This window comes from Acanthochromis polyacanthus, chromosome 10 (assembly GCF_021347895.1).
Source record: "Acanthochromis polyacanthus isolate Apoly-LR-REF ecotype Palm Island chromosome 10, KAUST_Apoly_ChrSc, whole genome shotgun sequence".
NCBI lineage: Eukaryota > Metazoa > Chordata > Actinopteri > Pomacentridae > Acanthochromis > Acanthochromis polyacanthus.
Genome location: NC_067122.1, coordinates 31,025,929 through 31,047,434, shown reverse-complemented (window position 1 = coordinate 31,047,434; position 21,506 = coordinate 31,025,929). Strand labels below are relative to the sequence as shown.

General features: G+C 40.4%; 2 protein-coding genes across 7 annotated transcripts in view; both read left to right on the top strand.

Annotated features, from left to right (window-relative positions):
* LOC110955896 (protein ABHD18) overlaps positions 1 to 15,387 on the top strand; it is a 46,800-nt gene extending 31,413 nt beyond the window's left edge. For 5 of the 6 annotated variants that reach the window (XM_051954199.1, XM_051954197.1, XM_051954198.1 and 2 more), the window contains 7 exons: positions 1,812 to 1,950; positions 2,165 to 2,254; positions 4,833 to 4,934; positions 5,434 to 5,654; positions 9,797 to 9,918; positions 11,133 to 11,295; positions 11,397 to 15,387. In XM_051954199.1, coding sequence (XP_051810159.1) covers positions 1,812 to 1,950; positions 2,165 to 2,254; positions 4,833 to 4,934; positions 5,434 to 5,654; positions 9,797 to 9,918; positions 11,133 to 11,295; positions 11,397 to 11,454 — 895 coding nt within the window. In that variant the 3' untranslated portion in view covers positions 11,455 to 15,387. The remainder of the gene's footprint in view (positions 1 to 1,811; positions 1,951 to 2,164; positions 2,255 to 4,832; positions 4,935 to 5,433; positions 5,655 to 9,796; positions 9,919 to 11,132; positions 11,296 to 11,396) is intronic. The other variant, XM_051954200.1, reaches the window with a different exon arrangement.
* Positions 15,388 to 16,837: 1,450 nt separating this feature from the next.
* rnf103 (ring finger protein 103) overlaps positions 16,838 to 21,506 on the top strand; it is a 46,420-nt gene continuing 41,751 nt past the window's right edge. Inside the window, exon 1 of the mRNA XM_051954066.1 lies at positions 16,838 to 17,531. Within this exon, the coding sequence (XP_051810026.1) occupies positions 17,306 to 17,531 (226 nt within the window). The 5' untranslated portion in view covers positions 16,838 to 17,305. The remainder of the gene's footprint in view (positions 17,532 to 21,506) is intronic.

Here is a 21,506-nt window from a genome sequence, read left to right as displayed (position 1 = left end):
TATAGCCTTTACCTTTAAGATGTTTGTCTATCATTTTTTTTCGGATGTCCTGGGACAATTCTCTCCTTCGCTTTCTGTTGTCCATGTTCAGTGTGGTACACACCTTTTCACCAAACAGCAGGGTGACTACTTGTCTCCCTTTAAATAGGCAGACTGACTGATTATGAGTTTGGAAACACCTGTGATGTCAATTAAATGACACACCTGAGTTAATCATGTCACTCTGGTCAAATAGTTTTCAATCTTTTATAGAGGTACCATCATTTTTGTCCAGGCCTGTTTCATTAGTTTGTTTTTTTTAAATAATTATGTTAATCAACAATTCAAAAGTAATGGCTGTTTTTGATTATTTAATTTTCAATAAATTTTTATTTATTGTTACTTTTGTGAGTTTCAAGTGATTTCAGTGAGAATTGTGGGTTTTTCCTTCTTTAACTGAAGGGTACCAACAATTTTGTCCACGTGTGTAGATGTTGATTACCTTGCTTGCTTGACGGTTTCGGTGAACACTCTCTCCTTCCTCAGAAGTGTCTCACTGACAGCCTGTGACGTGTCAGCCGGCAGATTTTGACAGCCGGCATTTGTGGCACGCAGGATAATACCCTGTATCATTAAAGCCTCAACTATTTACAGTGCTATGAAAAAGTTTGGGCACCCCTGATAATTATCAAGGTTTTCCTTTATAAATCACTGGTTGTTCGGATCACCAATCAGTTAAATATCTTATAGCAGATGAACACAGTGATACTTGAGAAGTGAAATGAAGTTTATAGGATTTACAGAAAGTGGGCAATAATTGTTTAAACAAAAGTAGACAGGTGCATAAATTTGGGCACCCTTGTTGTTTTGTTGACTTGAACGCCTTTAGCACTAATTATTGGAACATAAAATGTGTTTGGTAAGCTCATTGACCTTTGACCTGCATACACAGGTGGAGCCAATCATGAGAAAGGGTATTTAAGGTGGACAATTCCAAGTTGTTCTCCTCTTTGCATCTTCTCTGAAGAGTGGAAACATGGGAGCCTCAAAACAACTGTCAAATGGCCTGAAAGCAAAGATTGTTCAGCATCATGATTAAGGGGAAGGAAACAAAAAGCTAGCTCAGAGATTTCAGCTGTCAGTTTCCACTGTGAGGAACATAGTGAGGAAATGGAAGACCACAGGCTCAGTTCTAGTTAAGGCCCAGAGTGGCAGGCCAAGAAAACTGTCAGCTAAGCAGAGGTGAAGGATGGTGAGAAAGGAGGATCTACTGAATACTGATGTAATTCTTCTGTTGGGGTGCCCAAATTTATGCACCTGTCTACTTTTGTTTAAATAATTATTGCACACTTTCTGTAAATCCTATAAACTTCATTTCACTTCTCAAATATCACTGTGTTTGTCTGTTATATGATGTATTTAACTGATTGGTGATCTGAACAACCAGTGATTTATAAAGGAAAACCTTGATAATTATCAGGGATGCCCAAACTTTTGCATACCGCTGTGTGTATATATATATATATATATATATATATATATATATATATATATATATACATGTGGTAGAAATCCTTAGAAAGGCTAACTAAAGGAGGGGTCCCCTTTCCATTGCAGATATAAAAATGTTGGTCTGCAGAGTACATAAAAATAGCAAAATAACAATTTAAATAGTCAGGATGATAAAAGATTGATTAAATAAGATGTTATTTTGAATTTCTTGAACATGCAAAAAAATTAGAGCTCAGCACAGTGTTCTGCTGCAGGAGTTAGAGATTCTTAGTGGAGCTGGGATTAATCCATTGTGAAGTAACCATGGATGTTTCTTGTAGGCGCTCCAGTCTAAAGAATGTTTCCGACCTATTTGTGATGGGAGGGGCTTTGATTCTGGAGTCAACGGTTCTTCTCCGTTGGCTGGAGAGAGACGGATACTGGCCACTTGGAATGACTGGCATCTCCATGGGAGGATATGTGAGTCACCAGAATGGCAAATGTCATTTTGTATATTGAAGCAGCTTTGCTTCAGTTTTATTCCTATCAGATCCATACAGCATAGTCTAACAGTTTTGCACTACATAACTAATTGATGTGCTTGACATCCCAGAGGCACACATTTCCTACCAGCTTGCTTGAAATTTGAAAATGTTTTATAATCTTACAGTCTCTTGTCCACATTTGTGTCCAGATGGCGTCCCTGGCAGTGACTAACTGGCCAAAGCCCATCCCTTTGATTCCATGTTTGTCCTGGTCCACTGCCTCCAGTGTGTTCACCACGGTAACACTGTTCCAGCTGACAGAGGTTGATTAGGAGACGTTTAGTTAGTGGTGCAGCATTAGATTTGGTGTCATATCCAAACTTTGTTGTAGAGGTTTTTCTTCTTAGTAACAACTAGTAAGCTGTGACAGTATGTAGTCAAAGTCCAACTCCGTACAGACAGAGAGGCTTAAAGCAAAACCAAAATTCAGAGTGACTGAGTTTGACTTAGAGTTATTCAATGGTCTGACATCATGTCCTGGTCTGAACCAGGCTTTATGGTGCTGAGGTGGAAGCTGATAGGTTCATCACTCTCTGCCACAGTTGTGCACACTAGGTAATCAGCCAGTGGCCTGCACTGTAGGTATTACACACACACACACACACACACACACACACACACACACACGAGGAAAACGGAAAGGAGGAGGAAGGGAAGGCTGTCACCTCCAGCTATTGCCAGAAGTGGAGGTGGTGGACATGCCAGCATTGTGCAAACTCAACCTGATTCATTGAATTTTGAAGTTTGCATAGTAAGAAAGATAAATACAAACAAGATTAGAAAAATAAAAAATATACAACACTCAGCAACATTTTAAAGGTTCTCTCTCAACAATGTGTCTTTCAATTTTTCACCTCAAAACTTCCACTGGGGCTGTTTCAGAGTCTGTAGATTTGAATACAGTTGAGCTGCTGCTGTTTGACCCTCTTCAGGAAGAAAACTCTCTCTGCATTTATGACTGACATCAGAAAAGGGGCAGAAAACATTTAAATCAGGACAGCCTTATCAACAATTTCTATATATTATAATATAGTATTTGTGAGCACAGAAAACAGATGGAAGCACCAGTTTAGTTTAGTACCCCACTCAGTCCTTGTTTTTTGGTTTTAAATTGGTCTTAGGTTTTCACAATCTCTAAATGTACGATAGCATTGCTTATTTAAACCAACATTCAGTAAGGAAAAGTTGTATTACCTTTTCTCACATGTTTCTACAGCCTCTGCTGTCTTCCTCAGAGCGTCATCTGACGTTTGGTGACGTGTCCTTTTTATCACGTGGTCGGTTTGACAGATCCGTCAGAATCTGTCAAAGCGACCGGTGGTGATCACTGCAAAAGACAAAACCATGTTATGGACTGGGACGGGGGGCGGACTATAGCCTCGGAGACAAATAAACATAAAGGATGGATCAAGGAAGCCACTGAGATCAGGAAGCGGGCGAGCTGCACCACAAACCGGGAGGAGAGGGCCTACATGCTCTTGCATACCTGGGACTCCATCCTGCAGAGACCACTGGACGGCGGGAGGCGTGGTCGCTTTGACAGATTCTGACAGATCTGGACACGTCACCAAACGTCAGATGACGCTCTGAGGAAGACAGCAGAGGCTGTAGAAACATGTGAGAAAAGGTAATACAACTTTACTGAACTGTTGGTTTAAATATGTAACGCTATCGTACAGTAATGAACAACAAAATGAACGTAATCCAACAATCTCTAAATGTTCCTGAAAATAATTGTTTTTTCCATAGTTTTTGGGCATGATTGTATGTCACCAGTGTGTTTAGAGAGCAGCAAAATATGTGAAAAGACCATCTCCTCATTTCTTTTCTCCACTGATTGGAAAATGTGTCTCTGAACAAGCTCTTCAGAGGCCTGACCTACAGAGCAGTATTTAAGCTTCATGTTTAACTCTGGGTGTCCAGTACTGTGAATGCAGTTCACTTATTACAGAGGTATATCTCCATAGTAACTTATGCTGAACTTCTAACTGGTTTCAAAGGTGATGTTTCAGTTCTATGTGCACTAAAACACGTCAAACTTGAAATGTACCTTCTTAGGACATGTGGAAATGACATTCAGTTAATCAAAGATAGTTTAAAAATCCCATCTTTATTGCCATAAATTGACTATTTTGTATATTGTCGCCCACTCAACTACGTGGCCGGCAGTTTGGTCACTTCTGGTCTTACCTGCTTCTTGTGTCATTAGCTGTACACTGACCTCAATTTTGTTAGTTCAATTGATTAACATGCAGTAGCTTAAATTAGAGTGCTTTATGAATGAAGCATGAAGTGAATCATCATTCAGAGATACTCCTTAGCCTCTGTACCTCTGCTTCCACCATCTATCTCTTTCCCTCGTGTCTGTCCTCCAGACAGCTCACACTGTGTGAGAATATCCATCCATCCATCCATCCTCTATCCACCGCTTTATCCTCACTAGGGTCATGGGGGGTGCTGGAGTCTATCCCAGCTGACTCTGGTGAAGGCAGGGGACACCCTGGACAGGTCACCAGTCTGTCACAGGGCTACATATACAGACACACAATCACACTCACATTCACACCTACGGACAATTTAGAGTAACCAATTAACCTCAGCATGTTTTTGGACTGTGGGAGGAAGCCGGAGTACCCGGAGAAAACCCACGCATGCACAGGGAGAACATGCAAACTCCATGCAGAAAGATCCCAGGCCGGGATTTGAACCGGGGATCTTCTCGCTGCAAGGCCAAAGTGCTAATCCACTGTGCAGCCCTGTGTGAGGAAGTGCCTTACATAAATGCTATGTATCGTGTGTGTGTGTGTTTGTTTGTAGGGTGTGCTGAGTAAAGCAGTGAACTGGACAGAGCTGGAGAAGCAGTATGCAATTAATTCAGTGTATGAAGAGGAGATTATTAAGCTGTTGGAGTACTGTGGGGTATGTTGTCTTTTTCCTTCCTTTCTAGATGACTGGCTTATATTCTGACGTAGTAGTTGAAAATCTAATCCAAATATTCCCCTCTGTGCTTGATTTTTTTTTACACAAGCTAAAGTTGTACAGCAATTAATTGTTCCAGTTTGATGAGGATATTGCAAATGCTAGTGATTCACCATAAATGTGGAAACTACTAATGGTGACTTAACAAAGTAAATAGTTCATTCAAAAATAAAATTATCAATTTGGTTTTGAATAATTAAGAATTTGATAAAAACGTTTTTTAGATTGCCGTAGTTTTACATATGCTCATATTAGCTTGCTTTTCTCTGTTTCATATCGGAATCCTTTGGGATGTTTTGTTGAATCATCAGTTTTCAGATTTCTGCTGGAGAATTAGACCCCCTTACCAAACACATGGATGAACACACAAGCTTCAATTGTAGTGTACTCATATAGTGTACTGTGTCAATATTTTGGTCTTTGTGTCCATATCTGTCAGGCTGATTCCTTTAAGATGATGCCCAACCTTCTGAAAAATGTGAACTCTTTAGAGCATCTGCTAGGCCTGTCTGGAGATCATGAAGTATCAGTTAGTCAATATTCCAAAACACAAATGGAAGCAGAGGTTGATGGAGGCCTTCAAGGATACAGGGCTGGAGAGAGAGAACAACAATTATCATCCGTGAACAGCAAAGGAACAAGCTTGGACACTGTAACCAGGTAAGAGCAGGGTATTTGTTCTCATGTAAAACTAACAGCTTAGGTGTACTATGTTAAAACTATAGGCCTCAAAGATGAAACTCATGGCAACGAAAGTTAGAACTAAGGTCCATGCACACTACCAGTCAAAAGGTTTAGAACACCCCAACTTTTCCAGTTTTCATTGAAATTGAAGTAGTTCAAGTCCAGTGAACAGCTTGAAATGGTACAAAGGTAAGAGATGAACTGCCAAAGCTTAAAAAAGGTAAGGTTACCCAAAACTGAAAACATAACGTACATTTCAGAATTATACAAAAAGGCCTTTTTCAAGAAACAGAAAATGGGTTAACTTAATGCTGCAGCAATGGAGGCTGATCAAGCTGGTTGGTGCTCCCAGTTCCTACAGGTGTCCAAACTTTTCTTGATTACTGACAACCCCCACTGTATGCACATAAGTAGTGTTGGAACACACTGTGGTACCAGCATTATTTGAACAGTATTGTACTACAGAAAGTAGTGTTGCTATAAAAATGATGAGAAAAAGGCAATGTACAATGGAAGAGAGACAGACCATCATAGCACTTTAAAATGTAAGTCTTTCCAACAGAGAAATTGCGAAGAAAGTTGTTGTATCTTCTTGTGTAACGATGATTTGAAGATAGTGAAGAAATTCTCCGCCGACACCATCTTATACATAAAAGGTTTATTAAAACAAAGACAGCATCACAGACACCATGGCTTGTCTGGGAGAGGATTCAAGGCCCGATAGAATCACTCTGCAGAGTAACTGTTTCTCATAGCTTATATTCACTATGTCACCAAAAATATTCACTCACCCTTCCAAATAATCAGAATCAGGTGTTCCAATCACTTCCATGGCCACAGGTGTATAAAATAAAGCACCTGGGCATGCAGACTGCTTTTACAAACATTAGTGAAAGAATGGGTCGCTGTCAGGAGCTCAGTGAATTCCAGCGTGGAACTGTGATAGGATGTCAGCTGTGCAACAAATCCAGTAGGGACATTTCCTCACTGCTAAATGAAGAATTCATTTGCAAAAACAGGTAACTCCGTTTTCAAAAAACTATTTTTTTATTGTTTACTTGAGATAATAACACTAATTATTTATTTTCTATTTTCTCATGTATTTTTCTACTGAGTCAAATCCACTCAACTTCAGTTTTATTGATATTATCTCAAGTAAACAATTTAAAAAAAAGTTCTCTGAAAATTTTTCAAAACGGAGTTATCTGTTTTAGCAAATGAACTCTTCAAATATTCCACAGTCAGCTGTCAGCTGTATTATAAGAAAGTGGAAGTGTGTGGAGGCTCCAGCACCCCCCGCTACCCTAGTGAGGATAAAGCGGTATATAGAGAATGGATGGATGGATGGATGGAAGTGTGTGGGAACGACAGCAGATCAGCCACCAAGTGGTCGGCCACGTAAACTGATGGAGCGGGTCAGAGGATGCCAAGAGGTGGTCAACTTTCTGCAGAGTCAGTGGCTACAGACCTTCAGACTTCATGTGGCCTTCAGATTAGCTCAAGAACAGAGCTTCAGCAGAGAGCTTCATGGAATGGGTTTCCATGGCCGAGCAGCTGCATCCAAGCCGTACATCACCAAGTGCAACGCAAAGCGTGGGATGCAGTGGTGTAAAGCACGCCGCCACTGGACTCTAGAGCAGTGGAGACGCCTTCTCTGGAGTGACCAATCACGCTTCTCCATCTGGATATCTGATGGACCAGTCTGGGTTTGGTGGTTTCCAGGAGAACCATACTTGTGGGACTGCATTGTGCCAAGTGTAAAGTTTGGTGGAGGGGGGATTATGGTGTGGGCTTGTTCTTCAGGATCTGGGCTTGGCCCCTTAGTTCCAGTGAAAGGAACTCTGAATGCTTCAGCATACCAAGACATTTTGGACAATTCCATGCTCCCAACTTTGTGGAACAGTTTGGAGCTGGCCCCTTTCTCTTCCAACATGACTGTGCACCAGTGCACAAAGCAAGGTCCATAAAGACATGGATGACAGAGTCTGCTGTGGATGAACTGGACTGACCTGCACAGAGTCCTGACCTCAGCCCGATAGAACACCTTTAGGATGAATTAGAGCAGAGACTGAGAGCCAGGCCTTCTGGTCCAACATCAGTGTGTGACCTCACAGATGAGCTTCTGGAAGAACGGTCAAAAATTCCCATAAACACACTCCTAAACCTTGTGGACAGCCTTCCCAGAAGAGTTGAAGCTGTTCTAGCTGCAAAGGGTGGACCGACGTCATACTGAACCCTATGGATTAGGAATGGGATGTCACTGATGTTCATATGAGAGTCAAGGCAGGTGAGTGAATACTTTTGACAATATAGTGTATGTGGGTTCTTCACATAAACCCAGCAGGTGCTTGGACATATGGTTACTGGTGCTTCGTTGTCTGGACAAGCAATGGCAATAAAACAATAAACTCATATTAAGACATCTGGTGTTTAACTTAGGAGTTTTTAACATTCCCATCCCCTAACTTAGAAGGCCACCTGGAACAACAGATACTACAAAGTCAAGGTGTCTATGAGTACAGTTTTCTTCAACATCAAAAGGCACTCAGGAGCTGGGGGAAACTCTGACAGGAAGAGGTCTGGAAATCCCAAAGGCACGACAGAATCAGAAGTCAAATTTCTGACGGTCAGCTTGCTTAATAGTGATCGTAGTAAGCAAGTCTCAGTTTCAACTGTGAAGACAAAACTTGGACTTGCAGGGTTGACAGGTCAAGTTGCAGCAAGGAAGCCATTGCTAAAATGTCAGACAAAGAAAGAGGCTTGCCTGGGCCATGAAATACAGCCAGTGGACTACTGAGGAAGCTATTATGGACTGTTGAATCAAAAATTTAAATCTTTGGTTCATCACGTAGAATTTTTGTACGCCATGGAGCAGGAGTAAGGACGGTTCCTCAGTGTGTGACGTGAACTCTCAAACATGGAGGAGGAAGATTGATGTTCTGCAGCTGTTTTTCTGGATCCAGGGTCATTGACTTGTCCAGAGTGAGAGGAACCCTGAACCTAAACGGCTACCACAGCATTCTGCAGCGCCATGCAGTACCCTCTGGGATGCACTTAGTTGGCCAGGAGTTCATCCTATAGCAAGATAATGACCCCAAACATGAGTCCAGAACTACCTTCCTAAACAGATACCTAGATGGTAAGCTTGACAACGTGTAGCGGCCAGCTCAGTCCCCAGACGTAAACCCCATAGAGCTGGTCTGGGATGAAGTGGACAGAAGAGTGAAAACAAAGCAACCTGTAAGTACTGTGCATTTATGAGAACTTATGCAACAGAGTTCATTGATTTGTTCTAGGCTTTCATTTTAGAGTACAATGAAACATTAACATGCATAATTTCCAATAAAAAATGAAGCATTGGGGTGTTCTAAAACGTTTGACTGGTAGTGTATATCACTTTTTCAATACTTTGTGTGTTCACAGAGGGAGAGAGTGAGAATGAAGAGGTGGAATGGGAGAATAAAGGGAGGCCAGGCAGGGACCTGGGGGGGGTGGGGGGGGCTGACAATTTCAGTGTGATTCTAAACTTTAATTAATAAACACTGATTACAGTAAAACAAATCTGGTTAAGATATCTCACCAACTGCTTTGTGATAAATTCTTAACATTGTGAAGAGACTTTCTGGACATCCTGTGTAACTGTTCATGCAGTGAGGCTGATGTGAAAGCACAGGGGTTCTCAGCTCAGTTTCAGGGATGACAGGTTTCCTCACTTTTGTGCCGGTAACCACAGTTCTATTTACTTTTGTGGCATTGAGTTTCTACTTTGAGCCCGCATTTTCAACAGCATCTTTCTAAAGCATAAATGTTTTATAGTTTGTAAGACAAAAGCACTTGTCAAGTTAGTAATACCATTTATGAGGTGGTTATGCAGTTTGAAATAACTTATTGTTTACGTGGTTTTGCATAGAGGTGTTATCACTTCTGTTGTATACATTTATTTATTACAGTTATGACAAATTATGATTGTTGATTTCCTACATGATACACCTGTGTTCCCATTGTTCTTGTTGCTATTTAACAGTATTGTTTTCCTTTTTAGTATCTTTTACTTGTTTCTTCTGTTGCAATGTTTCCTCATAATTTCCGTTTTTTATTTTTTTTGTCTCTGTGTTTAGAAAATGTGGTGCACATAACTCACACTGGAAAAAGACTCTCTATCGGCCATCATTACATAAAGAGTCAATAAGCTTCATGAAGGGAGTGATGGATGAATGTACACACATGGCCAACTTCTCCGGTAGGTTTGAATCTGCAGTCCGGCGACAAACTTGCTTCATAACAGAAACAAGGGAGATCAGATAGAAATAGACAAATACTCAAAATACTTCTCCAGGTTACAGCAGAGAGGAAAGAAAACAGACTGCATAGCCTCATTTTTCTACCTGGCGAGTGGAGTAGAGAAGACGTGAGGTGATAAAATGGACACACCTATGAGCACCGCTGTGGCTGACAAGGGAAGCATGAAGGAGAACAGAGCGAGGTGTGAGAGTTTCTAAAAATGGGAGATCTTTGCAAGACTAATACCGTTTGCAGTTTTTGACCAGTGAGGAACTGCTCACTATGAGCTGATCCTAAAGTATAGAACCCATTCTGTATAACCTAGTATGAATGTAGGAGCCAATGAGCTCAATTATTATAAATAGGAACCAATCTTTGTCCGGGCAGGTGTTCCGCCCGGAAGGAAAAAACAGTTTTGACCGCCGTTGAAACCGCTGCTGAAAAGCCGGTAACAATGAATTGTTTGTTTTAGGTTAAAGCTGTTGGATTATACTTATTTGGAGTAATAAACGCAGATTATTGGAACAGCACGCATTGGTCTCGGCTCTCTTCATCAGACGTGGTAAAGTTGTTGGCGTGTCAACTATATAAATCCTGGTGAAGCACCTCAGGGGCTTCAAGCATTGGCTTAGCCTCTACAATGAAAATAAAATTGACAGCTCTGGTTCTTTTCCATGTCGTGTGCTTTTTAGTGAGGAAGTTTAGCTACCCAAGCTATCCCTCTAATTAGTTATGAAAATATCTTTTACCCTCTCCTCATGCCAAAAATCTGTTTCGGGGGCTAAGCAGAGACAAAAAGCTACAGAAACCCAAGAAAGTAACTTCAAAATGATATAAAAAGAGAGACATGAAATGCACAAACAGTGGGAGACACCGATGGAAGAAGATGAGACATGAGGACAAGGAACTACTGAGAATGACAATGAAAGAAAAGAAAACTAAGTACAGTGATGACCATGAAAATGTGTGTACATTTGTGACAGACAGTTTCACTTAAATTTAACTGGAGAAAGCTGTGGGCCAATCGGTAAGCTTTTTTTTGACAGCAAAGATAAGTGATGAAAGTTGTCCTTTTGTTTTTAAAAGGTTTTTATTGGAAGTCCTTTAAACAGTGCACCTTTATGTCCTGGGGGCAACATGTCTTAACAAATGAACATATCCTTCCCTCCCTAGTTCCTGTAGACACTAGTCTCATCATTGTGGTCCAGGCTAAAGAGGACGCCTACATTCCTCGAACAGGTGTCCTCAGTCTGCAGGAGATCTGGCCAGAATGTGAAGTCAGATATCTGAATGGAGGACACATCAGTGCGTACCTGTTTAAACAGAATGTCTTCAGGTAACCCCCACACTGTGCTGACACGCTTTTAGACATGATCTCTTTGTCATGCTTCCCGTGTTACCATTTTAGAATCATTTGCATGTGTGTCTTATTTCCAGACAGGCCATATATGATGCATTTAACAGATTTTGCCTGAAGTATCCCAACCTGCATTAGCCATGGGATGCTGAAGCTCTTTCCTTCCTGTGTGAGATCCAGGACCAGCAGCTGTAAGAAAAAGCAACGTCTCCAAGCCCAAGTATGTAGTAAAGCAGTACAGATGTCTTCTTCTGTGACAAGACACATCTGAGACTTACAGATTCTACATAATTAGGTGTCAATTGAGCACAATCACTTTGCCATTATTTGTAATTTCTGCTGTTCTAAAGGGAAGTGTGTGCCCCGGTGCACCCACAGAACTGTAGGTGACTGAAACCGTAGCAGTGTCTAAAATGCTGTGTCATGTTCCTGCAGACTGTAGGCATGCACTTTGCATGGCAGCTTTGTTGAAACTGGTGTGTGAATGAGAATGGGAGACAGTGTGAGAACATTTTTCCTATAAATAATTTGTTTTATCCTTTATTTCTTTTCAGCATTAAGTCATGGTCAATATTATTTGCCTTTTTTGACAGGAATTTACTGGAAAAGACTTGGATGTCAAAATATCAAATCAGTATTTAGTAGCTGCAGTTATTTCAAGTTCAGCTACTAATTCTCAGTTGGATTGACAACTGAACGATTGTTGGGCTACTCCAGAAAAGCCCCCTAGTTGTCTTTAAGCCTTTTCTGTGTAGGTGTGACTGCATGCATCAAGTAATGGTCTGCTAGAAAAGAGATTTTCTCCTGAATCAATCCTGAATCTCCCAAATCACAGTTCTCTTGCAGACTGCATCAGGTTGTCATTCAGGATTTCTTCCTTGTTTGCTGCATTCTTCTCCCTCTGCTGTACCTTTACAAGCCTACCAAGCCTGCTGCCAAGAAAGAGTCCCATATTTTGATGCTTCACAGTTGGGAAGGTGTGTTTGTGATGGCGTGCAGTGTTTGGTGTCTGCCAAACGTAGTGCCTAGTCTGATGACCAGAAAGCTCCATTTTGATCTCAGCACACCAAAGAATCTTCTTTCACTTCATACTTGCCTTCCAGTAAAGATGAGTGTTTTTACTTAGCGTTTTTTTCATCAGTGGTTTTCTCTTTGCCACTCTCCCATAAAGCTTTAACTGATAGGCCACAGTTCTTGTATGAGCAGTCTCTCTCATCCAAGCCCCCAAATGTTGTTTCTCCTTAAGAGGAGAACCAAGAGGTGTCTTGGTGGCCTTCCTCACTAGCCATTGGCTGACTTACATGTGTGCCATTTTCCTTCCATTTCTTCATGATGGAACTGTAGTCCAAGGGACATTCAGTGCATTGAACATTTTCTTGCATCCTTACCCTGAAATACCTTTTACATTGTTGGGAAGGTTTTGCATGATGCATGCAGGTGAAACCCATTTTATTAATTTTGTGACCTCTGCACAAATGGGATGCACCTGTGTTAATTCTGTTTTCACTCTGAAATTAAGGAGCCTTTTCTTGTAAATTCTTGTCAAAAAAGTTGAATTAACTGACCATGATTCAGTGTTAAAAAGCAGTACAAGGAGAAAACTTCAAAAGGAGTGTATATTTTATAAAGGCGCTGTACGTGGCAACTATTTACAAAGTTCAACAAAATACTTATAGAGAAATATGGACTTTTTTTAAAAGTAAAATTCAATCACTCTTTCCTGCTAAATTTGGAAAACTGCTGTAGACAGCATGAAGTCAGATTGTGTTTGTAGAAAGGCTGTGTGGCTGCACTGTGAACACATCTATGTTGTATAGATTTATACAGCATAGATCTATACTAACAGATCTATGCTATGTTGTATTTCTGTGAACAGATCCACTAGGTGATCCTATGTTGTATTTCAGTCAAAGCTGTCATCCAGTGAACCAGGACTGACTCTGACAGCGTAGGCAGTGCATCATTTTTTTCTTTGAAACAGCAGAAGGACACATCTGACATATTGTTGCCTTCAGAAGCTTTCCACACTTCTCTAACTGTATGCTAATCTTTACATTTTTATGTATTATTAATTTGAGCTGGGACAGGCTGTTAGATTTTAAAAGTAAATTAATGTTTATTACATTTTGAGATTTAGTTTTCTTTTTTAGGCATGTTTTTACATTTTAAAGTTTAATTGTTGCTCTTAAGTGCAGTAAGATACAATCTGAACTTCTGCAGTATATCATCTCACAACTGCTGTGAAACTGATAAAAACTGATGCAGACTAGATGTGCACATTATGGTTTACACAACCCAATCAGATATATTCCTAAATAAATGGAAGCCACTGGCAATTAGCTGTGATGTCATAACAGTGTAACTGTTTTGTGCAATACTGGATACAACACACAGTCACCAGTATTAATTATTCTAGCATTTGGTCCCCTGTTTGTCCTCACACTGTTTAATATTTACCCTTTTCAGCAGACGGTTTGGCATGTCGTAGCAGAACAAACAATTAGTCCTACTCTTAGTTCCAGTAAGCGTCTCACTAATTCATATGTGTGGTTTGAGCTTAATGTTCCTTCAGCATTAAAGTCATCTGGTGTATCTGTACATCCACAGGCAAGCAGCAAAATAAGTTCAGCATGCATTTAAAGTTGCCATTCATAAATAAAATAGTACTATCTAGCTTTTTCAAGGGTTTAAAACATGCTGCACTGCTGTCACACTCTGTTGTCTATTTGTTAACCGTGCCATGGTTTGCTGACATTTCAGCAAGAACCTTGTTTATTCATATCTATACACAGACAGCAGTTAGAGGATGAGTCTAATAAAAACATCTGTTATTCATTGGACTTTAAATGTATGTTTTAATGAGGTACACAGATTTCTGTGATTTTGAGTAGATTTTAAAAACCAACTACACTAATGAAATGGTGCTACAGATACAGTGCACACTGCTGTACAAACTGAACATCTGTGTAATGCAGTTTCAGGAGGATTGACGGCAACAAACAGCTCCTTCAGTTTATCAGGGATACCATCTGAATCTCTCTTTTGTGTCATGTGCTGTCAGTGTCAAAGTGTTGACATCGTGATTCAGCTGCAGTCTCCTACTTCCTCACACGCGTGTCTTTGGCCGGTACTGTGCCTTCAACACCTCAGAAAATGTCTTGTATCAACTTTTATATGTCCCTTTGAGCCAAACCGAGGAAAAACTGAGAGTTAAAGTCTCTCTCAGACATAGAGTTTTTAAAAACTGTGTATTTATCAAAGTGACATTTTTGTTTATTCCCTCCATAAAATAGTCCCTTCCTAACTTAATATTGCTTACATGTTACTCTGTACTGTGGCTTCCTCCAGATGAATGGATAAGTAAAGCGAAAAATGAATCATTTGGATTGAGTGATTTTTAATTATTCTATATTTTTTCATGAATAAGTTTCTTTTGGCTGGAAATGACATAAAAGTGACAACAAACAGTGAGATGTTGTGTCAGACATGTTAATGATGACTATGAACTATTTCAATGTTGTTGTTTTTTCTTAAATCTTTCTAAAAATGTAATGTCCAACGTTATTCACCACAGCTGCAGTGAAATGCTTTTTCTGTTTGCTAACAAGCTTTGTGGGGTTTTGGACCAGTCCTCTTTTGCAACTAGCTTCAAGTCTTTGAGGTTGGAAGGCTTCCTTGCCTGTTTGTTGTGTTTTGTTTGTTTGTTTGTTTGTCTGTTCTTTGGTACTGTCATGCAAGCTGTGTCATTACTTTTTTCATCCAAAACAAGCCATCCAAGCAAACACTTTTAAGACTTTATTGTCTGAGATGCAGCGTTACTTTTTTTAATCCTTTGTCCAATTTGCATCCCTGTCTCAACATCTTTCATAAGTGTTTACCTTTCCTCTTGTTTTCTCCTGTGATTAGGACAAATCTAGAGAGAATGGGCCTTCTGGGGAAGGTGACTCGCTTGCAGGGTAGCAAAACCCCAATAAAAGACTGAGTATTTACAAAAAACCACAAAGTATGTACACATGACTGATGATTTGTTCTAAACATGCACGTTGATGAATAAACTTTTGATGAAAACTGTTTTTTGTTAGCTGCCATGATTGATTTCCTCTCCCTCAAAACTGCACGTTTCCTGACCCTGGACTCTTGCACCCACGGCTCCAACTTGGTCCTTGTCTGTCTTCATGGATGATGTGTTGGAAGAGAAGCTTCCACCACACGGTCCTCCATCCCTGAGGAGACCAGGGCCAAGGTCAGCTGAAAGGAGAAAATGGCCTCAACCTGTTCATCATCAATTCAAAGTCACAATCTATAGCCTGCCCTGGAATAACAATAAAGTGCTGGGCCCCTACGTTGCACTGGCTTTTTGTAGGGAGTGATGAGGGAGGGTGGGTGTCATGCATAAGGTATGAGGAGAAAAAAGGCAATGGTTACTGAGCTACAGAGACTAGGATGAATTGAGGTCAGAGTTAAATATCTGCTTTAGTGTGGGGACATGCTTGTGGGGAGTTAATGAGTGCTTAGTTTTCTCATAGCAACCCCGTCAATTAGCCTACCACAAGACTGAGAGAATCGGACGATAGTGGCGCGATAGTCAGTAGGAGGCAGTAAAGCGACGTAAAGCCTGGAAAACCTCGAAGAAGAAGAAGAAGACGGATGTGACTTCAGCTCTCGTGTGTACAGCAGCATAGATATATACAAACACTAGATGGCTCATGAGCGCTGTCAGCCTATGGGGAGCAACGTCGCCACATGGCGGCCATCTTGGGACAGGGCTGCTCGATCACTCATAACATTAAAGTCAATGGAGCATGGATTTTAAAATCACTGTAGATTGCTCAATTTTCAATCGATTTTACAACAGCTTGGTTTGTTATAAACGTCAGAGATGTACTTGTTTTACTGCTTACATAAGAATAATTAAAACCATTGAATTCATATAATAATGAACACAGATATCAGCTTTTTTCAGCATAAATGGATGTAAATGTAACTTTAATATTTAGCATTGCACTTCTTTATTACTATCAGCTTTCTAATGCACAGATAAAAACAAAGCTCAACCAACAGATGTCTTTTCTTTTCATGAACCTGGTGCCTACATTACCCACAATGCATTTCGGCTGCAGGCTAACTAATCCAGGCATAGATGTATACAAACAATAAGTCTAAGGTCTCAATCAAAGTCTCTTAACAAGCAAATAAATACAACCACAACCACAAAGAATGTAATTTCACCTAAAGATTCGGTTCTCAAAAAACGTTGGTCTCAGGAAAACATAATAATGGAAAATCAGATTGTGAGTAACACCATCTTCAATGTGAGTAGCCAGGCAGAAAAGACACACAACTATGCCGCATTTTTCAAAACGAAAAGCTGCGATTTCGGAATTGAGCCCGAATCATAGCCACGTTAATAAGGTTTGTAATAAACTAAACCGTTTGTAAATCAATCAAGAATTGAGCGAGTTATGAGTGTTAAAGTGAGGAAATCATCCACCTTACCATTGACTACAGTACAGTGCCAGAGCAGTCCCCTGTCCTAAGATGGCCGCCAAGTGACGACGCTGCAGACTCCGTCTTGAGACATCCAGTGTTTGTATATATCTATGTGTACAGCAGCTGATCGGAGCAGATCCTTTCAGATCATCGTTTCCGTTTTGGCCCCGTGAACGAGCAGAGCACCACCACTGACTGAGCAGGAACCTGCTGCGCGTGCGTGAGAGGCCTGTTTGTTGTGCTGGAGAGACCACCGAGGCCTGCGGACAATGCTAAGCTAAACGGTAATCGGGCTTCATTAATGTCAGCTGTCGGTGGACGAAGTGAACGGTGAGGGAATATCCTTCCAGCTCCGTGCGGCCAAACGCTGAAGGTCTGAGGGACATGTGGATCATTGTTTAAGCCTGCTGTGAATGTGCACAGAGTCGATGCTGGAATCCTGCGGAGCCTGTCTGCTGTTTACAGAGACATTTTGCTAGCGCTCACGTCCAGCTGGAAGATGTGGTTGAAACTGTTCTTCCTTCTCTTGTATTTCATAGTGTTATTTATGTTGGCGAGGATTTTTGAGGCAGTGGTTTGGTATGAGACTGGTATGTTTGCTACCCAGCTTGTGGATCCAGTAACTCTAAGTTACAAGAAGTTGAAGACCATCCTGGAGTGTCGAGGGCTGGGATATTCTGGACTGGCTGAGAAGAAGGACGTCAGAGAGCTTGTGGAGAAATCAGGTAAAGATCGGGGCTGGAGTGTTTGTGAGGCAGCCTTAAGGATACTGGATACTCACATCATGTGAGTTCAGGCTCTGCTTTTAAATAAGATGATGCATTAAGTGCATAATTGCTAAATTATTTGGAGGCTCAGGTACGTCTGCATTCACAAAGTGACTGCCATCGTTTTGTCTGTATTCATATCCACGGTGAGACAACAGCAGCATTAAACTGTAAGAAATGACACAAGGAGGACCCTTCCATTTGGCGCGGTAAAATTGGTTTTATATTCGACATTCGCTTGTTTTTTCCGTTTCTAGCCTTAATAGCCTCGCGAAAACCGCACCAATTCCAGCCAGGTTGGTATTATTTTGTACAGTTAAGTCAGAGAGACATTTCACTGTTGCCATCAACTCACCAACCACAATGATTGTGGCGAAAACTAAAAGGATCAACGCTGAATGTCCGTCGGAGTTCCGTGCGGCAGCCGGAGCGTTTAGGGACCGTCGCAAAATTGCAATCGGTGATTTTTCTGTTTGGACAATCAAGGAGAAAAAAAACCCCATACAAATACTGTCTGTTTAAGTTTATTATACATCTTTCACAAGCATTATCTAGAAGAAAATGCATTTAAAAACACCTCACAAAGAAGAAGTGTTCATTCAATAAGAGTTATTTCTATTTCCATTTTTGGAAATTGCTCTCAGAGATTCCAGCCAACCAACCACAAAATATTTGTCATGTGTTCTGCTGTTCTTTTACGACCATTATGTCCAACAGATAAAACATTTCAATATATACCAGAAAAAATGCATGTCCATTGAGTGTGATATCAATATTTATCCATTTTATTTTGGAATAGGTCACAACAATTTAATCTGACCAACACTAATCGACTCATCATCCATTTGCATGGTTGATATTGATTTTTCACAAACATTATCTCTCAGAAAATCATGTATAAAATATTGTGGAAACTGTGACTGATCATTGAACATATTTTTGGAACAGTTCTCAGTTTTATTTTGAAATAGCTCTCAGGAAACTTGACCTACAAACACCATTCAATTTGTTATGTGTTGTTAAGGCCAACATTGATCTTTCACAACCATTATCTTTTAGAAAATCTGCTAAAAATATTCCAAGAGCTATTAGTGATGTTTGTGTATATTTTACGCATATTACTTAGTTTTATTTTGAAATAGCTCACAGGACACTTGACCTACCGACACCATTCAACTTGTTATCTGTTGTTAAGGTCAATATTGATCTTTCACAACCATTATCTGTAAGAAAATCTGCTAAAAATATTCCCGAAACTATAAATAATAATTGTGTATATTTTAGACATATTACTTAGTTTTATTTAGAAATAGCTCACAGGACACTTCACCTACCGACACCAGTCAATTTGTTATGTGTTGTTAAGGTCAACATTGATCTTTCACAACCATTATCTCTTAGAAAATCTGCTAAAAATATTCCAAGAGCTATTAGTAATCATTGAGCATATTTTACACATATTACTTAGTTTAATTTTGAAATAGCTCACAGGACACTTGACCTACCGACACCATTCAACTTGTTATCTGTTGTTAAGGCCAACATTGATCTTTCACAACCATTATCTCTTAGAAAATCTGCTAAAAATATTCCAAGAGCTATTAATTCAATTCAATTCAATTCAATTTTATTTATATAGCGTCAATTACAGTCAAATCGTCTCAAGACGCTTTACAGAACCCATATGCCTGACCCCCAGAGCAAGCCCAAAGGCGACAGTGGCAGGAAAACACCCTTTTACAGGGAAGAAACCTCGAGCAGAACCCGGCTCTATATAGGGGGGACCCATCTGCCTGCTGGCCGGGCGGGTTGAGAAGGACAGAGGAGGGCAAGGGGGAGGGATGGGAGAAGAGGGAGGGGTGAGAAAGCAAGGAAAACACAACACACATTTGGATACATGCATGACAGGATATGTGACACAGACAAAGTATAAGCTAACATTGAAAACTGACTCATAGTTTACTCTGATGATGTACGGCTCTGACATTAAACATACTCCTTATATAGCTAGCAGTAAAATTCAAACAGTATGTAAGTTAGCATAACAGTATATTGAAGGCGATGCAGAGTTGACTCGTGGAAAAAGGGAATTGGAAGCAGAGGGCTGGTGGAAGGTCAGTAGCAGCATCCCACAGTGGACATGGTGGAGACTGGACCAGCTGGTGGAACATCGACCGCAGATCTGAAGCATCCAGCTCTGGGACCAGGGACACTCGGAGAAATAGCACAGGGGGAAACAGAGTGAATGTACTGCAATAACGGTATACATATTAAATGTAAAGGTAGATAGAGAAGGGCTCAGTGCGTCAAGAAAAGTCCCCCAGCAGCCTATAGGCCTATAGCAGCATGACTAGGGGCAGAACGAAGGGACGTCCAAGAGGGGGTCAGCTGTACAATGAAGACACAAGCCGAACCTCTGTGGGTCACCCAGTCAGCCCCAACTATAAGATTTGTCAAAAAGGAACGTTTTAAGCCTGGTCTTAAAAATAGAGAGGGTGTCTGCCTCCCGAACCCAAACTGGGAGCAGGTTCCACAGGAGAGGCGCTGATAACTGAAGGCTCTGCCTCCCATTCTACTTTTAGAAATTCTAGGAACAACAAGTAAGCCTGCAGTTTGAGAGCGAAGAGTTCTACTAGGATAATAAGGTACTATCAGATCTTTAAGATATGATGGAGATTGGTTATTAAGAGCTTTATATGTCAGAAGAAGGATTTTAAATTCTATTCTGGATTTAACAGGAAGCCAGTGAAGAGAAGCAAGTATAGGGGAAATATGATCTCTTTTGCTAACTCCTGTCAGTACTCTCGCAGCAGCGTTTTGGATCAACTGTAGATGTTTGAGAGAGCTATTTGGACAACCCGATAATAAGGAATTGCAATAGTCAAGCCTGGAAGTAACAAAAGCATGAACTAATTTTTCTGCATCACTCTGAGACAGAATGTTCCTGATTTTACAATATTACGCAGGTGAAAAAAGGAAGTCCTACAGACTTGCTTTATGTGTGAGTTAAAGGACATGTCCTGGTCAAAAATAACTCCAAGATTCCTCACAGTAGTACTGGAGGCCAATGTGATGCCATCCAGAGTAACTATTTGCTTTGAAAGCGAGTTTCTAAGATGTTTGGGGCCAAATACAATGACTTCAGTTTTGTCTGAATTTAGCAGTAGGAAGTTAAAAGTCATCCAGGTTTTAATGTCCTTAAGACAATCTTGCAGTCTAGCTAACTGATCAGTTTCATCTGGCTTCATAGATAAATACAATTGTGTGTCATCTGCATAACAATGGAAGTTAATACAATGCTTCCTAATAATATTGCCTAAAGGAAGCATGTATAATGTGAAAAGTATCGGTCCTAAGACAGAACCCTGAGGAACTCCGTGATTAACTTTAGTCTGCTCAGAAGAGTTATTGTTGACATGCACAAACTGGAACCTATCTGATAAGTAGGATTTAAACCAATCCAGTGCTGTTCCTTTAATGCCAATTGAATATTCTAGACGCTGTAATAAAATGTTGTGGTCGATTGTGTCAAACGCTGCACTAAGATCTAACAAAACAAGTATAGAGACTAGTCCATTATCTGATGCTATGAGAAGGTCATTAGTAACTTTCACTAGAGCTGTTTCTGTGCTATGATGCACTCTGAAGCCTGACTGAAACATTTCAAACAAATTATTCCTTTGTAGGTGTTCACACAATTGATTTGCAACTGTTCTTTCCAGAATTTTAGAGAGAAATGGTAGGTTGGATATCGGTCTATAGTTAGCTAACACATCTGGATCTAAAGTGGGCTTTTTAAGCAAAGGTTTGATGACAGCAACCTTAAAAGCCTGTGGTACATAGCCTGTTACTAGAGAGAGATTAATCAGATCTAACATTGAAGAATTAATTAAAGGTAAAATCTCCTTGAAGAGTCTAGTTGGGATAGGATCT